We start from the raw sequence: 16,022 nt of genomic DNA, 5'->3' as shown, positions 1-16,022 counted from the left end.
GAAACACACCAAGAAGAAAAGTGATTACTTCTCTTTGTTCTTACACCTCAATTTACTTTTTCACACATTCTTTCCCTTTTTTCCTCTTTTCAACTTGTTATTTTATATTTTGCTTTTAGATGCACAAATGAAAATTCTCTTCTCTACCCGAGCAATTGTTCAGCTGGCTTTGAGTTATGCATATTCCACATTTTTCTTGACACTTCGTTTCAATGATATGAAATGAAATGTATCAAGAAAAGTGTGGAATAACTTGTACGTTTCATGGCTCCACATCATTCTCTTCGTGGCTGGGCTGAGAAATTTTCAGCGGCTCCTTGTAAGCTGGTGCTACAGCTTTACTGTAACACAACACTACATATAATGGTGTTGATGTTCAAAAAAAGTTAACCATGTAAGAAAGACTCTTACGAGTACCTAGTTAACTCACAGATGTTCTGAAGAAATATTCAGCAGTACTTACCTGAATAGTGCCATAGAATATCCCTTTTAACTGGCAGAGTTTGCAGTTACCTGAATACATTCCAAAGTTCAGTCCTTATAGAATAAGTTAACTGGACAAGCAGGTTTGCACAAAGAGCAGTCCAATCTGAATACTGGCATTTACCTAGATAAGTTCCATTTATCTGCACATATCCAGTCATTTAATACTGGTACCCGGACATGGCCTGGCAGTAAATATACAGGCATAATTTCAGCAATGGCGGTGATCAGCATCTAAAAACACTGACTACCACCAGCTGATTATTACACCCCCTCCCCCATATGACTATGTGTATCTGGGTAGCATTTAAATTTTGGATACTTTTCCGATTGTGTTCTTTGTCATGCCTGAATCGTTCCTTTTTATAATTGGCATTTTTTTCTGTCTTTTTAGTTAGCCTGAACACCACTTTGATCTTTTGGAAAGGCGGTATAGCAAGTCTTCTAATAAACAATAAAACACTGTATCCCGTCACTGATGATCAGATAAAGCAATTTTTATAGAATATTCTGTTTTATAAAAGTATCAAATGGCCGCACATTCTTTTCCAGGGCTGGCTCAAGGGCTGAGCCAACTTGTTTTGGAAGCACCCCCGCAGTTTCAGCAACTCTCCCTCCCTTGGGCTGGCATCTTTCCCCTACCAGTCCAGTCTCTCTCTTCCCCACGGTCCTGTAAAGTTTACATCAGTTGCTGCAGCAAATGAGACACAGCAAGCTCCCTTTGGCCAGCTCCTGGGTCTTCCTTTTGCCCCATCCCACCCACATGAAATTATTATCAGAGGAGGCAGGATATAGCAGAGGGAAGATCCAAAGGCAGCTTGTCGTGCTGATGTTGTTGCTGCCAGCAACTCGGGGGAGTGAGAAAGCTGAGCGAGCAGTGCCAGACCTATGGGGAGGACAAAGAAAGAAGGGAAGAGACCAGACTGGTTGGGGGGAAGAAAAGGCTTGAGGTCAGAGGCTGGATATTTTGGCACCCTTAATCACCAGTGCACTGGCCTAGAGCCTCACCTGGTCCAGTGGTTAAACAGGCCCTGTTAGTTTCTATAGCCTTGGGGGTGCTAAATCCACTATTCTGCCTTTGATAGTACACATCATGGGTTGGCTTCCTTTACAGTACACTCATTGTAGTTGTTCAATAACGGTTACTACACTATACACTAAAAAACTAATTCTGCAGGATAATTATCTTAAGTTGCCTATCAGAATTCACTCCCGTTTTTGGCCTAAATCTCTATAGATACTCTTCATTATCTGTAGAAGCCAGTTAGTTTGATCTGCAGAATCGTTAACAATACAAGAATGCATGTAGTCTACTCAACTGTGAAGTACCATATTTTTCACTCCATAAGACGCACTTTTTTCCCCCCAAAAAATTGGTGGAAATAAAGGTGCGTCTTATGGAGCGAATACCCAAACCACCACCCCCATCCCCCGGTTACCTTATTTTAATTCTGGTGCTCTCCCTCGCTGGATGTGGCTGCCTCTCTAGCGGCAGAGTGGCACACAAGGCTGCCTGCTTGGTTGTCTGACGTGGCTGCCTCCTCTTCCCTTTTTAGCAGCAGAGCAGCACACAAGGCTGCCTGCCTGGTCCCGCGCCACTTCTATTCTCACAGGAAGAGGAGTCAGCCTTGCGCATTGCTCTGCTGCTAGAGAGGCAGCCGTGTCTACACAAGCAGCAGCTCCCCCGCAGGCTGGGCGCGAGCAGCAGCCATTGGAACTGGAAGCCGCTGAGAGTCCCGGCATGGTGGCGCGGCTCTGACAAAAGAGCGAGTGGCTATGGCAGCGGCGGGTTCCGGCCTCCAACTCTCCTCCCTCCCTCCCCAATGGCAGCGCTAGACAGCACATTCTGGCCTCAGCCGCCTCCACCGCCATTCCTCTGACTCCCTTTGCATTCACCTCAGGCGGGACATGTCTAACCAGGGCTCCAGGAGGAAAATAAGGTACGGGGAGAGTTCGTAGAGGGTGCGGGAGGGCCCTGTCTGCCTGCCTGCTTGCCTCGGGGGGTGGGGTGCCCTGCCTGCCTGCCTGTCTGCCTGCCTCAGGGTGGGGGTGGGGATGAGGAGTACAGGAGGAAAGAAATTAAGTTTGACATGGGGAGGGAAAGAGGCAGAGCATAGGGAGGGAAAGAGACAGAGCATAGGGACAGGGACATGGAATAATGCTGGAAAGGTGAGGAATAAAGACACAGAGATGTGATACTTAATGGAAGGGGAGGAAATGGTACACATGGATAGTAAAGAAGAGAAGAAAGATTGTGCACATTGGGGGGGCCCTACCTGTCTGCTTGCCTCGGGGTGGGGAGCCCTGCCTGCCACTAGGCCTGCCTGCCACTAGGCCTGATTGCCCTGTGCCCTGTCTCTGCCTACCACTAGACCACCAGAAGGGGGACAGGGTACAGAGCCTGGCAGGGAGGGGGGACAGGGTGCAAAGCCTGGCAGGGAGAATTTGGTTCAGAATGGTTTTTTTTCTTGTTTTTCTCCTCTAAATCTAGGGTATGTCTTATGGTCAGGTCGTCTTATGGAGCAAAACATACGGTACATTTTTAAACACAACGGTTACCTGGTCTCCCAAATAAGATTCCTCTGCCTCATTTAAAATCTGACAAATATTGGGATCAAAATCACATGTTTCTTCTCCATTTTCTTTTTCTTCTGTGATCAGTGCTAAAAATTAGAAGGGTGAAGAGTGGGTAAACAGACAAACAACCAGAACATGTGCAGGATATTTTACATGTATTAATGTATACAGGAGTCAATACCCACAGCATAAAATAAATGCATATTTTGCTTAAATTAGCTGATATGACTGATGTCACCAAAAGCTCATATATCACAGGCCATGATGCTGTTTTTATATATCAGAAGTTCTTCATTCATGTATTTTATTATTTCATGTGCAAAAACATATGCTAAAGTGATATATCTATAGATAGATAGATCTATAACAAAGTCATAATGCAATAAAAAAAAGACTGGGGGGAGGGATCCTTAATAAAAGATGTAGCAATTACCTATAAAAGGATGTATACAAAATAGAACCAGCCCAAAGAAAGCCTATCAAAATGCAACACCTATATCAAAAACCCCACGAGATGAAACCTAAAGGCCCTCATACATACTCCAGAGCAGCACTTTTTAATCCTCTTCTGACGACCAGTCAGGTTTTCACCACAATGAATATGCATGAGATAAATTTGCATATAATGGGCTTCTGATATTATCTCATGATTATTCAGTGCAGTAGACCTGAAAAATTGACTAACTAGATGTAAAAAACACAGACCTAGACAAGGGGAGAAAGGAGAGTCATGTATAAACAATTCCAGTAACTGCTCAATGAATAATTCCAATCAATTATAGGGGGGTCTTCATCCACATGCTAGCTAATAATATACCGAGCAAAACAAAGAGGGTACAGATTTTCCTTCACAGCTAAATTCAGAACAGTTTTAAATTATACTAATAAATAAAACCAAAAACTTAATAGAGATGCTCTTTTGAAATTTCTGTATACTATTTTAGCCACCCTTCCTTCCTCCTGAATTCTCATAAACCACTCCAATATTTTCACTTACTTTCATTGGCCTGCTTTTCATTTCAAAGCCCAGAGTAAATTGCTTAATGATATGTGTGTTCTAATATACTTTGCCAGGCCTCAGCTTTATCTGCAGTTCATAATTTTATTTTATTTTATTTTTTTTTGGGGGGGGGGGATTTAATAATAGGGTGCTTGCCTAGGCAGAAAAAGCTCATAGGCACATGTGTCCGTTTCATAAAAGACTGATCAATAAATATCACTAAAAACCCTGTCATATTATCATTTACCTCCCCCTTTTAATCAAGCCGCGCCGTCGAGCAGTGCATGCTAAATGCCAAACTGTTCATAGGATTAGAATGGGCAGTTCAGCATTTAGCTCACGCTGCACGGCTTGATAAAAGGGGGGAGGGGTAGTAAATGAAAGTTTACAATTACACTAGAGAACAAATTTCAGGAAAATAATTGCTTCTTCAACAATCTAATGGAATTTATAACTTTGAATCGGACTATAATCTTGCAATATTTCTTTCATGCAGGGTTTGGCTGAAATGTGTATTTCACAATCCACATAGAGCCAATCTGAATTAACATGATTTTTTTCATAACATTCTTCGTGATAAGACTGTCAATTCAGCAATTTCAAAATCTTTTTATAACCGATTTGCATTTATATTCAGTGTCCGGAGCTCTCTAATTAAAGTCCAACAGTAATCAGCCAGTATACTTGGACTCCACTTCCTGTTTGATCATTGTTATAATGTCCTGGTGAAATCTCTCACTATGTTTTGTCACCGATATCTCCAAGATTGGCAGGGAAGAAATCCAGCTATGCATGTATAAAATGCATCTGTGTGACATATTGTAATTTATCATCTGAAAGACTTTGAGTATATTGTCAATGGAGTAAAGCATATTTCAGCACCTTCTTGTTATGCAGAAAATTTGCAGTATACCCTTCATTGACTTTCATACTATCAATTCAACATCGTCTAAGCATTTCTCAAATTCACTGATCTTCATTACTTCCCTGATATGAGGACTAACAAAAATGCCTTCCTTAATTTTGGCATCACAGATGTATGGAAATTTCTCTTTTAGGTATTAAAATTATTTTTCTTCCTTGTTCATAGCTTTGAAGCTCTTCATGAGTTCCAACTTGATATGAAGGGGTGGCAAGAAGATCATCATTGGATCTACAAGTGGCTCATGTGCTACATACTTCTGGTCAGGAAAACAGCATTTATAGAGTGGCCATTTCTATCTGACATAGTACAAATATCTGTTTTCTCCATTTAACAGAGACAGCAAATGGTATTGCTTGCCATGAACTTTGATCCAAGCTCAGATTAACTGTACAATGCGTACAACAAATAGGAGAGGCAAGTTTTATCTTGATCAACAACTTTATATTCATAACATAGTTCATAAACCTTCTTCACCAGCAGAGTCATGGTTCTTCTTTGCGTCTTTAGACAGAATTCATTGTAAATACTGAAGTGGTGGGCCATTTTTGAAAGGACGTCCAAGTCCAACTTTGGACATTTCCCACAAAACGTCCAAAGGCGGAGGCAGAGAAATGGCCATTTTCGAATGGGATGTTCAAATAGTTTGTTTTCAAAAATCCCCCCCTATCTCTGGAACAGCAGCATCTGGTACGGGAAAGTTTAGTAGAGTATCTTACAGGTGTCTTGAGTAGCCTGATGGATGAGCTAATGAGCAATAGAGAGGAGGACAGAGGCCCTTAAGACTCTCTAACTGCTACATTTATAGTGGAAAGTGTTAGTCCACCACCAATATCCTACTATACTGCCATATAAATGCCACCTACAGCCATAAGGACTATTAGGGTGGTATGCAGGTGGATATACTAGGTTTTGGGGAAATTTTAGAGGGATCACCATGACAGGGGCTTTAGGGATCTGGCCAATCAGAGTCTTAGGCCACTCCCAGTGCATTCCAGAATGCACTGGGAAGGAGGCCTAAGACTCTGGTTAGTCGAAGTGCCTAAAGCCCCTCCTATGGGAGGGGTCTCAGGTGCCTGCAAATCAGGGCCTTAGGCCACTCCTTGGTGCATCCCAGGTTGCACCCGGAAGGGGAAGGCCCACCATTCTGAAGAGGCGGTCCTGCCTGCCGGAGGGAGTAAGCATCCCTCCGGCCAGCCTTTCTGTTAAAGGTTCAGAGGGTCCGGGTGGGCTTTGGGGGGGTTGGAGTTTGGGGAGTGCTAGTAGGAGGGAGTGGACATCCCTCCTGCTGGGGATGTTTGGGGAGTGCTGGCAAGAGAGTGGCCATACCTCCTGCTGGGAATATTGTGGAGGGTTGGCAGAAGGGAGTGGGCATGCCGGTAGGAAGGAGTGGGCATCCCTTCTGCTGCGGACAGTGTGTGTGTGTGTGTGTGTGGGGGGGGGGGGTTCAGGGGTTGCGTCAGGAGTGGGTATCCCGCCTGCCATTGACTTGTGGTGGGACTTGGGAGTTCCCTGCTGTGGCCACTCAGCTGATCGTAGCAGGGAGATTTCCTTGCTGTGATTAGTGAAATGGGTGCATCTAATTGAAATGTAGGCCAGCATTTCAATAGCCTACATTTCAGGCGGCTATAGCAGCCCTAGGGAGACGCCTAGGAATGTTTAAGCTTGCCTAAGGCCACTTCCGAGCAAAACCATACCCATGCCCGGCCTTGGGCATGCTTAACCATCCATACACGTCTCCCTCAACTGCTACAGATGCCTACAGTGTAGGCAGCCTGCCTCCGGTTATTTTAGAAAACGTGTGTCCCAATTGACTGGTTAGATAGTGGTAGGGCGCTTACTGCCACCTACAATTGGGACGCTGTTTAGCCTACACATTTTCATAGATATGTGACCCTCCCCCCTAAATTTTCTTGAGATAGTTAGCATTCTAAATACAAGCCGTATATAGAGTTGCTTTATTCTCTACTTACAGTCAGTGGATGATTCAGCAATCTCATCAAGGTTTTCCAATGTTAAACTTGATTTTTCACAGTTCTCCTCTAGCAATTTGCCATCTATGTTGTCCATTTGAGAAGCTACAGCCACATGGAGACTTTCAACTAGATGGAAAATATGTTCATTAGATAAATTGTAACTTTAAATACTGTATTTAATAATTATGAAATCTATACTGAAAATGTATAGGCACCCATGTCAAGTTATGTGGACTAGTGATCTATTTATCCACTTTAAAATGAACCTGAAATGATACAAGACTCAATATAATACAATCATACAAGCTGCTCACTACAAAATGTTCACTGGAGCAATGCTTGCAAATGGGTTGGTTTCTTCATACCTTGACAGTAATGAACCTAAATCTAAAGACAGGGAATATGGTGTATGATACATCTTTTTCAGAAGATGAACACTGTTTTCACTTACCAACAGAAGCTAAGACTTTGGAGGTAGATGTCTAACCCTTGGATATTCCCAAAAGCAGAGTGAGTGGATTTTGGTGAGGTAAGTCCTGAGTGAGTTTAAGTAGGTAGTGATTTACTCACTCTCTTCTTTACAGTGGGGTGAAAAGGGGAGGGGGTTGAGAAGGGACCAAATGGGATATTGGACCAGGCTGGAAAGAATATTGGTTTTTCCAAAAGCCATGATTCTTTAAATTTCCAAGCACCCTGAGTAGTTCAGGGTGAGTTCCAAAGCAAATCTGCATCCTCTTCATATGGGAACTCATTTGAATAATTTTTGTGCTAGTTTTATTCCCTCAGATTGTTTTACTTAAGAAGACTGATGGGATAGAATTCCTCAGCCCATGGATTATCTTGGAGGGGAAATATACAAGGAAAGGTCTTCAGAACCAAAGACATATTTCTCACTGTGACTATTTTAGGAACTCCTGTTGGTTACCCTGGAGCTTTAATAGGTGAAGACTCATGTGACAAACCAAGGACTTTCAAACCAGAGACCAACCAGATGACGACATATTGTAGCAGACCTGTTGGTATACTCAGAAGATGAGCAGACCATAGCCCTGCCAGGGCAAGCTAATGTTATCAGTTTCCTTTGGTAAGTTTACCTAGAGAAATAACTGTGAGGATCCCAGTAGTAGTTTCAAGAAACTGGGGAAGATGTCATGGTGGTTCTCTCTCTTGGATAGTGTTCCATATAGGCATCTAATAAATAAACTGGGTACCCCAAAGTGACAGAATGGGTCAGGAACTGGTTGAATGGAAGGCAACAGAGGGTAGTGGTCAATGGAGATTTCTCTAAGGAAAGGGATTTTATCAATGGTGTACCTCAAGTTTTAGTTCTTGGGACTGTTCTTTTTAACATTTTTGTAAGTGATATTGCTGAAGAGCTGTTAGGTAAAATTTGCCTCTTTGTGGATGATACCAAAATCTGCAATAGAGCAGACACCCCTGATGGTGTGAACAACATGAGGAAGGACCTAGAGAAGCTTGAAGAATGGTCAGAAATTTGGCAGCTAAGGTTTAATGCTACGAAATGTAAGGTCATGTATCTGGACTATAAAAACCCAAGGGAACAATACAGTTTAGGGGGGTGAAGAACTTTTGTACATGAAAGAGGAGCAGGATTTGGGAGTTATAGTTTGTGATGATCTTAAGGTGGACAAACAAGTCAAAAAGGTGACGGTGAAAACTAGAAGGATGCTAAGGTGCATAGAGAGAGGTATGGCCAGTAAGAAAAAGGAAGTACTGATGTCCCTTGAGTGGGATGCTTTATTAGATTTAGGGGTCAACCAGTCAATGATATCCAAAAAAGCCTGGGAACAGATACATACCTAACTTGGAACCCCAAGTTAAAAGATTGTAGGACAGGTTCCCATACAATGCATCCATGGCACTTCTACCCCATATCCACTCAGATTTATCAGGTTGTCACATGAAGATAGGACCTATTGGGTTAGGATGGCAGCCTTAAATAGATTACCTTGTGACAATACTGAGAATCTGGTCCTTTCTCAGGTGATTTTCCCTGACCAAATTAAATCTGGGGGTGTGGAGGAAAATAAAGGTTGGTATTACAGCTTGGTGATGTCTTCCCCTTTGAGCAAGAAGGGCTTATAGGAGATCCAGAAAGCCCCAGATCCTCCCATGTAGCCTGGCAGGTGGGGAAAAGAGATAGGGATAATCAGATGGCCAAAGTCAGTGATAAAGGATGGATGCCCTAGATTCCAGAGGTGTTAGAAAGGTCCCTCACTTTGCAGCGGAAGGATGAATCCCTGAAGTGGGCTTAAGTTCAATATATTTATTAGATTTATAACAATAATGAATAAAAATACATATACTGTGTATCCAGGTACATGTAACTGAAACATACAATGCATACAGCAGTATCCGGTATGAAAACTTTCATGGTCAGGTACAGGGCCGCCATCAGGGCAATACTACCAGTCCTGCATTCAGGGGCCCGGAGCTAACAGGAGGCCCGGGCTCCCCCAGGGTCCTAGGCAGTGTTCTAAGGCAGGGGCGCCAGTAGCTCGCCAAGGCAAAGTGAGTCGATCACCCAGGATTCACTTTGTCTTGGCGATCTAATCTAACGGGCCGATCAGTCTTCCTCTCCCCGACATCAATTCTGCCATCGGAGAGGAAGTTCGGACCAGCCAATCGCTGCCTGGCTGGGCGGAACTTCCTCTCCGACGGCAGAATTGACGTCGGGGAGAGGAAGACTGATCGGCCCAAAGCAGGGAGAGCATGCTTCGGCGTCGGCTTTGGGGCCTGTTATCCATTGGTGGGTCCTGTTCCCCGATGGCAGCGGCAGTGGCAGTGGCTTGGGGAACGGCAGGGAGAAAGAAAGAAAGGGGGCAGGCAGGGAAACAGAAGGAAAGAAGAGAAACAGAAAAAAAGAAAGGGGGCATGAAGAGAGGAAGAAAAAGTTGGGGGAGGGAATGAGGTGTGGAGGAGAGAAAGCATACAGGCTGAAAGAAGGGAAGAAAGATTGGATGCACAGTCAGAAGAAGAAAGTGCAACCAGAAATCACCAGACAAGGTAGGAAAAATGATTTTATTTTAAATTTAGCAAAGTGGAGGCAGTATTACCACAGTTTTCAAAGGAATTTGCCCAAATAACTTAATAGTTAACTGGGTAAATTCCCAGAGATGAAAACTTCCATTCACTTACTATGCACAGTTCTGAATTCATATCTGCTGTCTATATTTACAATATGGTCCACTTTTACTAAACCACAATAGTGGTTTTTAGCGCAGGGAGCCTATGAGCGTCAAGAGCAGCGCTGGGCATTCAGTGCAGCTCCCTGCGCTAAAAACTGCTATTGTGGTTTAATAAAAAGGATGGAGGGTATATTTGTCTATTTTTGTATGGTTGTTACTGAGGTGACAATGCATAGAGTCATCTGCCTTGACCTCTTTGAAAAAAACCCAGAATAGGAATGATAATTAACATTTTCTCAGCGTATAGTGTGCTTTGTGTTTTTTAATTTTATTGTTGGTAGATCATTTTAACTTGGTCATTTTAAAGTAGCTCACAAGCTCAAAAAGTTTGGGCACCTCTGAGCTAGAGCGTTGAAACTGTGTATTTCTATTTTATCCCCCCTTTTACAAAACTGTGGAGCGTTTTTTAGCGCCAGCCGTGATGGTAGCAGCTCTGATGCTCAGAATTCTATGAGCGTCAGGGCTGTTACCACTGTGGCTAAAATCCACAATACAGTTTTGTAAAAGGGTGAGGGGTTAGTTTGTGATGACATATTCCATACTAGGCGAAGGTGTTTTCTGTGTTCTTTGTGTTCGAAAGACATGGTTTTCTGTTAGGATTGATGGTGTAAGATTGATCTGTGCTAGTCTGGCTTGTTTAGTTTTACAATGGGTATATTGATGTACTGCTCACTGCAATATGTAAGATGCTGCCTTTTCCTAGGTACTCATGTGTGACGTGTGGTTTGTTACTAAAAATCATGTTTTTCTTACAGATGGGGGGGGGGGGTGCCAAAAATGATGGGCCCCGGGTGTTACATATGCTACATATGCCACTGTATGTAAAGATACCAGAAAGCTGGCGTAGCAAAAACTTTAAGTAAATTGTTATTCTTCTAAGTTTTGAGTATTTAACCCTCCCACAATCTCACAGGCACTCGTTTCAAGTTTCAAGTTTATTGAGATTTTGATTTAAACGCAATATCAAATATTTTCAATGCGTATAACAAAAATAAATTTGGGGAAATAAATAAAACCATTTGAACAATAAACATACAAACATATCCATAGATGATTAAAATTACATAAGGAGTACAAGGATAAACTACATTTGTTTAAAAATGCGTTTTCCGTGCCTGCTCATAAATTTGTTGACTGGAAGGATCCAGCAATGTGGCCAGATGCCATTCAGGACAAAGACAGAGAAAGAATTGTGCAATTTGGACTAATGATGGAAGATGATTTAAAGCAAATGGCACAGTCTATGAGTAAAGATCTTGACGGACGTTCTTTTTATGAATATCTCCTCTATGCCAAATCACCCAATGGACGTGAGAAGATTTTACGGGACTGGCTTAGGTGGAGCATTAGCAGAAAAGTATGTGTGTGTTCGGCCCATGGAAGAAGGGGGGGGAGGGACGTCGGTGGGGGGAGGGGTGCGTGGGGGGCCCAATAGGATTGCTCAGTAAGGGGCCCAGAAATTTCTGATGGCGGCCCTGGTCAGGTAGTACAATTGAACAATAGAAAACAAAACACAACAACAAATAGGACGTCAGTCATAAGTGGGCTTTTGAGCATACTGAGATTGGGACCGGGCCTTTCCCCAGATTTATCCAAGATCAGTGCTTACTGTATAGGGAAATGGTAGAGGAGTCCATTTCCGGCGTAAAAAGACAGTTAGTGGTTCCCAAAACTATCCTTTCATTACTGTTATGTTTGCCCATGAGCATCCAATGGCCAGACACAAAGTGACATTAGCCACTAATAAGCAACTACAGACCCAATTTTACTGGCCCGGTCTGTATAAGGAAATTCAAGAATATTGCAGATCTTGTAGTTCATGTCAGAAGGTGTCCAGTCCCAAAGTAGTTAAAGCTTGTATGATTCCCTTACCTATGGTTGAAGAACCTTTAGCAAGACTAGGGATGAATATAATTGGTTCCTTGAATAAAAGTAGAAAGGGGTACACCCATATTTTGGTAATTGTGGACTACGCTATGAGGTTCACTTGGGCCTTCCTGTTAACTTCTACATCAAGTCAGGCCATTGCCACTGAACTAATAAATCTATTTTTCTCAAGTCAGTTTCCCTAAAAAAAAGATCTGACTGACCAGGGGACTAACTTTCAATCTGTGGCCTTAAAACAACTACGGGAGGCGTTTGTGATGCATCAGTTGTGCACGCCAGCCTATCATCCACAGACTGGTCGAATGCTTCAATCAAACCCTTAAAGCTATGCTAAGGAAGGGGACCCTAGGGGAAATTTGGGATTGGGATAGCCTACTCCCTTTTGCCTTTTGGGGAGGGAACCCTGGGGAATCCTGGACACAGTAGAAGAGTCTTGGGAGGATCCTACCCCAGAGTCTTGGGAGAATCCTACCCCAGAATCTCAAAATATACTCTCCTATTTAGGATATCAGATGTGACAATGTCTAACTTAGCCCAGAGTCAAGCGAAACAGAAAGTATATTATGACAAGAAGGTTAAGGTGAGGGATTTGAACCCATTGGACAAATTGCTAGTACTTATTCTCTCTTCTCCACACAAATTTACAGCCCATTGGAAAGGGCCACTTGTGGTGACTCATAAGTAAAATGCTGTAGATTATGAGGATAAAGATAACCATGTTCATGGAGACCAAAACAAGGACCTTGGGCCTTAAATTGGGGAAATGCAGGAACTTGATCACATGATAATCAATACAAATCTCTCTTACAGTCAAATCCTGGAAGTGCAATAAGTCATAAGTGAATTCTAAGATGTTATTTCTCCTATTCCAGGTCAGGCTAGGGAAGTAGAGCACTAGATCATAACCACTCCAGGCAAGATAGTATGATTGAAGTCCTATCACCTACCCCAGGCCAAGCAAAGAGAGGTGAGGGATTTGGTATGAGAAATGGAAAAGATGGGAATAATAGAGAAGTCAAAAAGCTCCTGGGTAAGCCCCACTGTATTGGTTCCTAAGCCAGATGGGAACACTCAGTTCTGCACAGATTTCCATTAAGGGAAACAAATTTTGGAGTTTTATGCCTAGAATTAAGGATTTGTTAGACAAGTTAGGGCCACTGGATCTAACAAAAGGATATGGCAGATTCCCCTAACTTAAGCCCCCAAATGTAAACCTGCCTTTAACACCCTGATGGGACACTATTAGTTCCTGAGGATGCCATTCAGTCTTAATGGGGCATCTGCTTCCTGGCAATGTATGATCGACCAAGTATTGAGGGACCATGGGGATTATGCTGGGGCATATACAGAAGAAGTGTCAATTTTTTCTGCAGATAAGAGGTCCCATTTGCCTAAAGTAAAAGCAGTGTTAAGATCCCTGTGAGACACTGGCCTAACCATTAATCCCAAAAAATTTTCAATTGCCCAGGATGAAGGAGACTGGATGCCCAGGATGAGCAGCCTGGATGGGCCATTTGACCTTTATCTGCAATCATATTTCTATGTTTCTAAGTAAAGTTCTTAAGGTATAAAGTTGGGAGGGGAAAAATTTGGTCCTTATTAGATAAAGTAAAAAGTATCAGAAAGATTCCTCAGTCCCAGAATAAGCACAGATTACGTGGGTTTCTAGGTCTGGTAGGATCTACAGAAGGTTTATTCCCCATTTCTCAGTAAAAGTCCAGCCCTTAACCAACATGATGAGGAAAACCCACCTTAATCTGTTACAGTGGAAACCTGATGAATAGGAAGCATTTAGGGTGATGCAGAAGACCTGATGCCAAGAGCCCATATTAAAAGGAGTTGACTTCTCCAAAGAATTCATACTGCAAACAGATGCATCTAAAGGACATAAGAGTCCAGTCCTCCGCGGGTGTTTGATGAAACTGCATTCCATGGTTATTATTGCTGTTGTACTTACTGTTGATTAATAAAATAGATTTCAACATAAAAGTGGGGTGGGAGCAGTGTTATCTCCGCTACATGACAGGTAAGAAAATCCCACCATATACCTCAGTAGGAGACTGTTAGCTCATGATCAGGTATACACAGCCATTGAAAAAGAACGTTTAGCCATAAAATGGGTGGTAGAAGCGTTGAAGTATTATTTACTCGGGTGGAGATTCACATTAGTGATGGATCATGCACCCTTAAAATGGCTGGCCCAGACGAGGGATACCAGTCCTCATTTAACACATTGGTATTTGGCCCTACAAATCTATAACTACCAAATAATTCACAGAGCAGGTTCTCTACATTCTAATGCTGATATATTGTTATGAAAACATGCAGAACAAAAGTGGGAAGGAAAGGAGCAAAAAGAAAACACTGAGGGTTTTGAGGGGAGTTATGTGATGAAAGGGGCCCTGTCCTAGGTCGAGGAGAGGAAACTCAACCTACCCTGTTGTCGGAGGACCTTGGAACTCTCATTGGTTCTGGAGAAGGCCCTCCCCGTTACCCTTCATGAGCAGAAAATCCCAAGTGAGACCACTTATTATTTAAATAGGGAAAACCAACAAGTGAGTATGTTCAGGCTGATTTGTCAGGGCTATTTTGACCTGGTACCCATAAGACAGTAGGACTATCATATAATCCACTATATCTTTAAAATGCAAAAACATTTTGAAAAATGTTTCTTAAGGTATTCCAGATTTTTGGCCAATTCAAAAAGAGTTGATGCACTAAAATGTTTGCATTCAAATGATTCACACAGAGGTTCGTCAAAATCCCTGACTCTCCTGTCTGACTGATCACTATGAGAGCGGCTCTCATACATGCGCAGAGTCGGCAGGGGAAGCCCCAAAAGCAGCCTCCTGCCACTCAGCTGTTCGTGGCAGGAAACCTTTTTTTTTCTTTTTTTTTTTTAAATAGGCACAGATGCGGTGATGCACGGGGAGGGGCCTAAGGCTCCTCCCTCTGTAGACACATCACTGACTTTAGTGCATCTGGCCTTAAGTAATTAGAAACACTAGTATTTAAGGCTTTAAAGGTGAGAGCTGGTATCTTGAATTTAATTCTGAAGTCAATGGGTAGCCAATGCAATTGAAAGAATGCAGGAGTGAGATGGTCCCGTCATGAGCAGCCATATTTTGTAAAGTCTAAAGTCTTTTCAGCTTGGCTTTAGAGATACATACAAAAATCCCTTTACAATAACTGTACTGTGAAGCAATAAAAACAGGGAATAATATATGTAATGAATCCTTATCTAGGTAACTGTGAACTGATCTTAATTGTGTAGAGCTGAAAAATTTGCCAAGAGAAAGAAAGCCTGGAATCCAGCATTACCTCTAGGTATTGAATGCAAGAGATAAGGGTAAATTGAAAAGAGTACGCTTACAAAGTGGTAGACGAGAATGACTGGTGAGCTAACAAGTCATGAATTTGCTTGGATTTAATGCAAGCTGGTGGTTTCGAACAGACCTGGATGAGGAGGAGATCAAGAGATTCAGCAGTAGTATAATGAATAAGAAGAATGTTGGCTGCATGATAAAAAGCACTGATGCCATGAGTCTATATGAATGTGGCCAAGAGGATTACAGATTGAGAAGTGTGGGAGAGAGAATGGAGCCTTTAGAGACCCTATAAGTAAAAGCGCATGGACTGAGATGCTGACATAGAAACTTGGAATGAGCAATGGTGTAAAAAAGAGGTAAATCAGGCAAAGACAGAACCTGCAATCCTAGAGAAGTGTCACTGGAGTAATAGGGAATAATTAAATAGACTAAATGCAACCAAGACGTCTAGAGAGACAGTGAGGGCAATAAAGACTCCATCCAGTTACTGTGGACCTCATTCCTGAAACCAGGTTGAAACCCCGATTGACAGGGTGTAGCACTAGTTCAATGTAATATTTCAACTGGAGCACTGCATCCAATATTGGTCACCATACCTTAAGAAGGATATGGCGATACTCAAGAGGATTCAGAAAAGAG

At 42.6% G+C, this 16,022-nt stretch overlaps 1 protein-coding gene across 7 annotated transcripts in view; it reads right to left on the bottom strand.

Annotated features, from left to right (window-relative positions):
• The window catches only part of ARHGEF28 (Rho guanine nucleotide exchange factor 28), a 524,944-nt gene that overhangs the window by 50,299 nt on the left and 458,623 nt on the right, over nucleotides 1-16,022 (bottom strand). For all 7 annotated transcript variants that reach the window (XM_033929274.1, XM_033929277.1, XM_033929278.1 and 4 more), the window contains 2 exons: nucleotides 6,956-7,084; nucleotides 3,043-3,146 (listed from right to left, as the gene is read on the bottom strand). In XM_033929274.1, coding sequence (XP_033785165.1) covers nucleotides 3,043-3,146; nucleotides 6,956-7,084 — 233 coding nt within the window. The remainder of the gene's footprint in view (nucleotides 1-3,042; nucleotides 3,147-6,955; nucleotides 7,085-16,022) is intronic.

Source organism: Geotrypetes seraphini, chromosome 1 (assembly GCF_902459505.1).
Source record: "Geotrypetes seraphini chromosome 1, aGeoSer1.1, whole genome shotgun sequence".
In the NCBI taxonomy this organism is placed as follows: Eukaryota; Metazoa; Chordata; class Amphibia; order Gymnophiona; family Dermophiidae; genus Geotrypetes; species Geotrypetes seraphini.
Note: the sequence above shows the minus strand (reverse complement) of the source record. Positions and strands in the feature narration are given on the sequence as shown.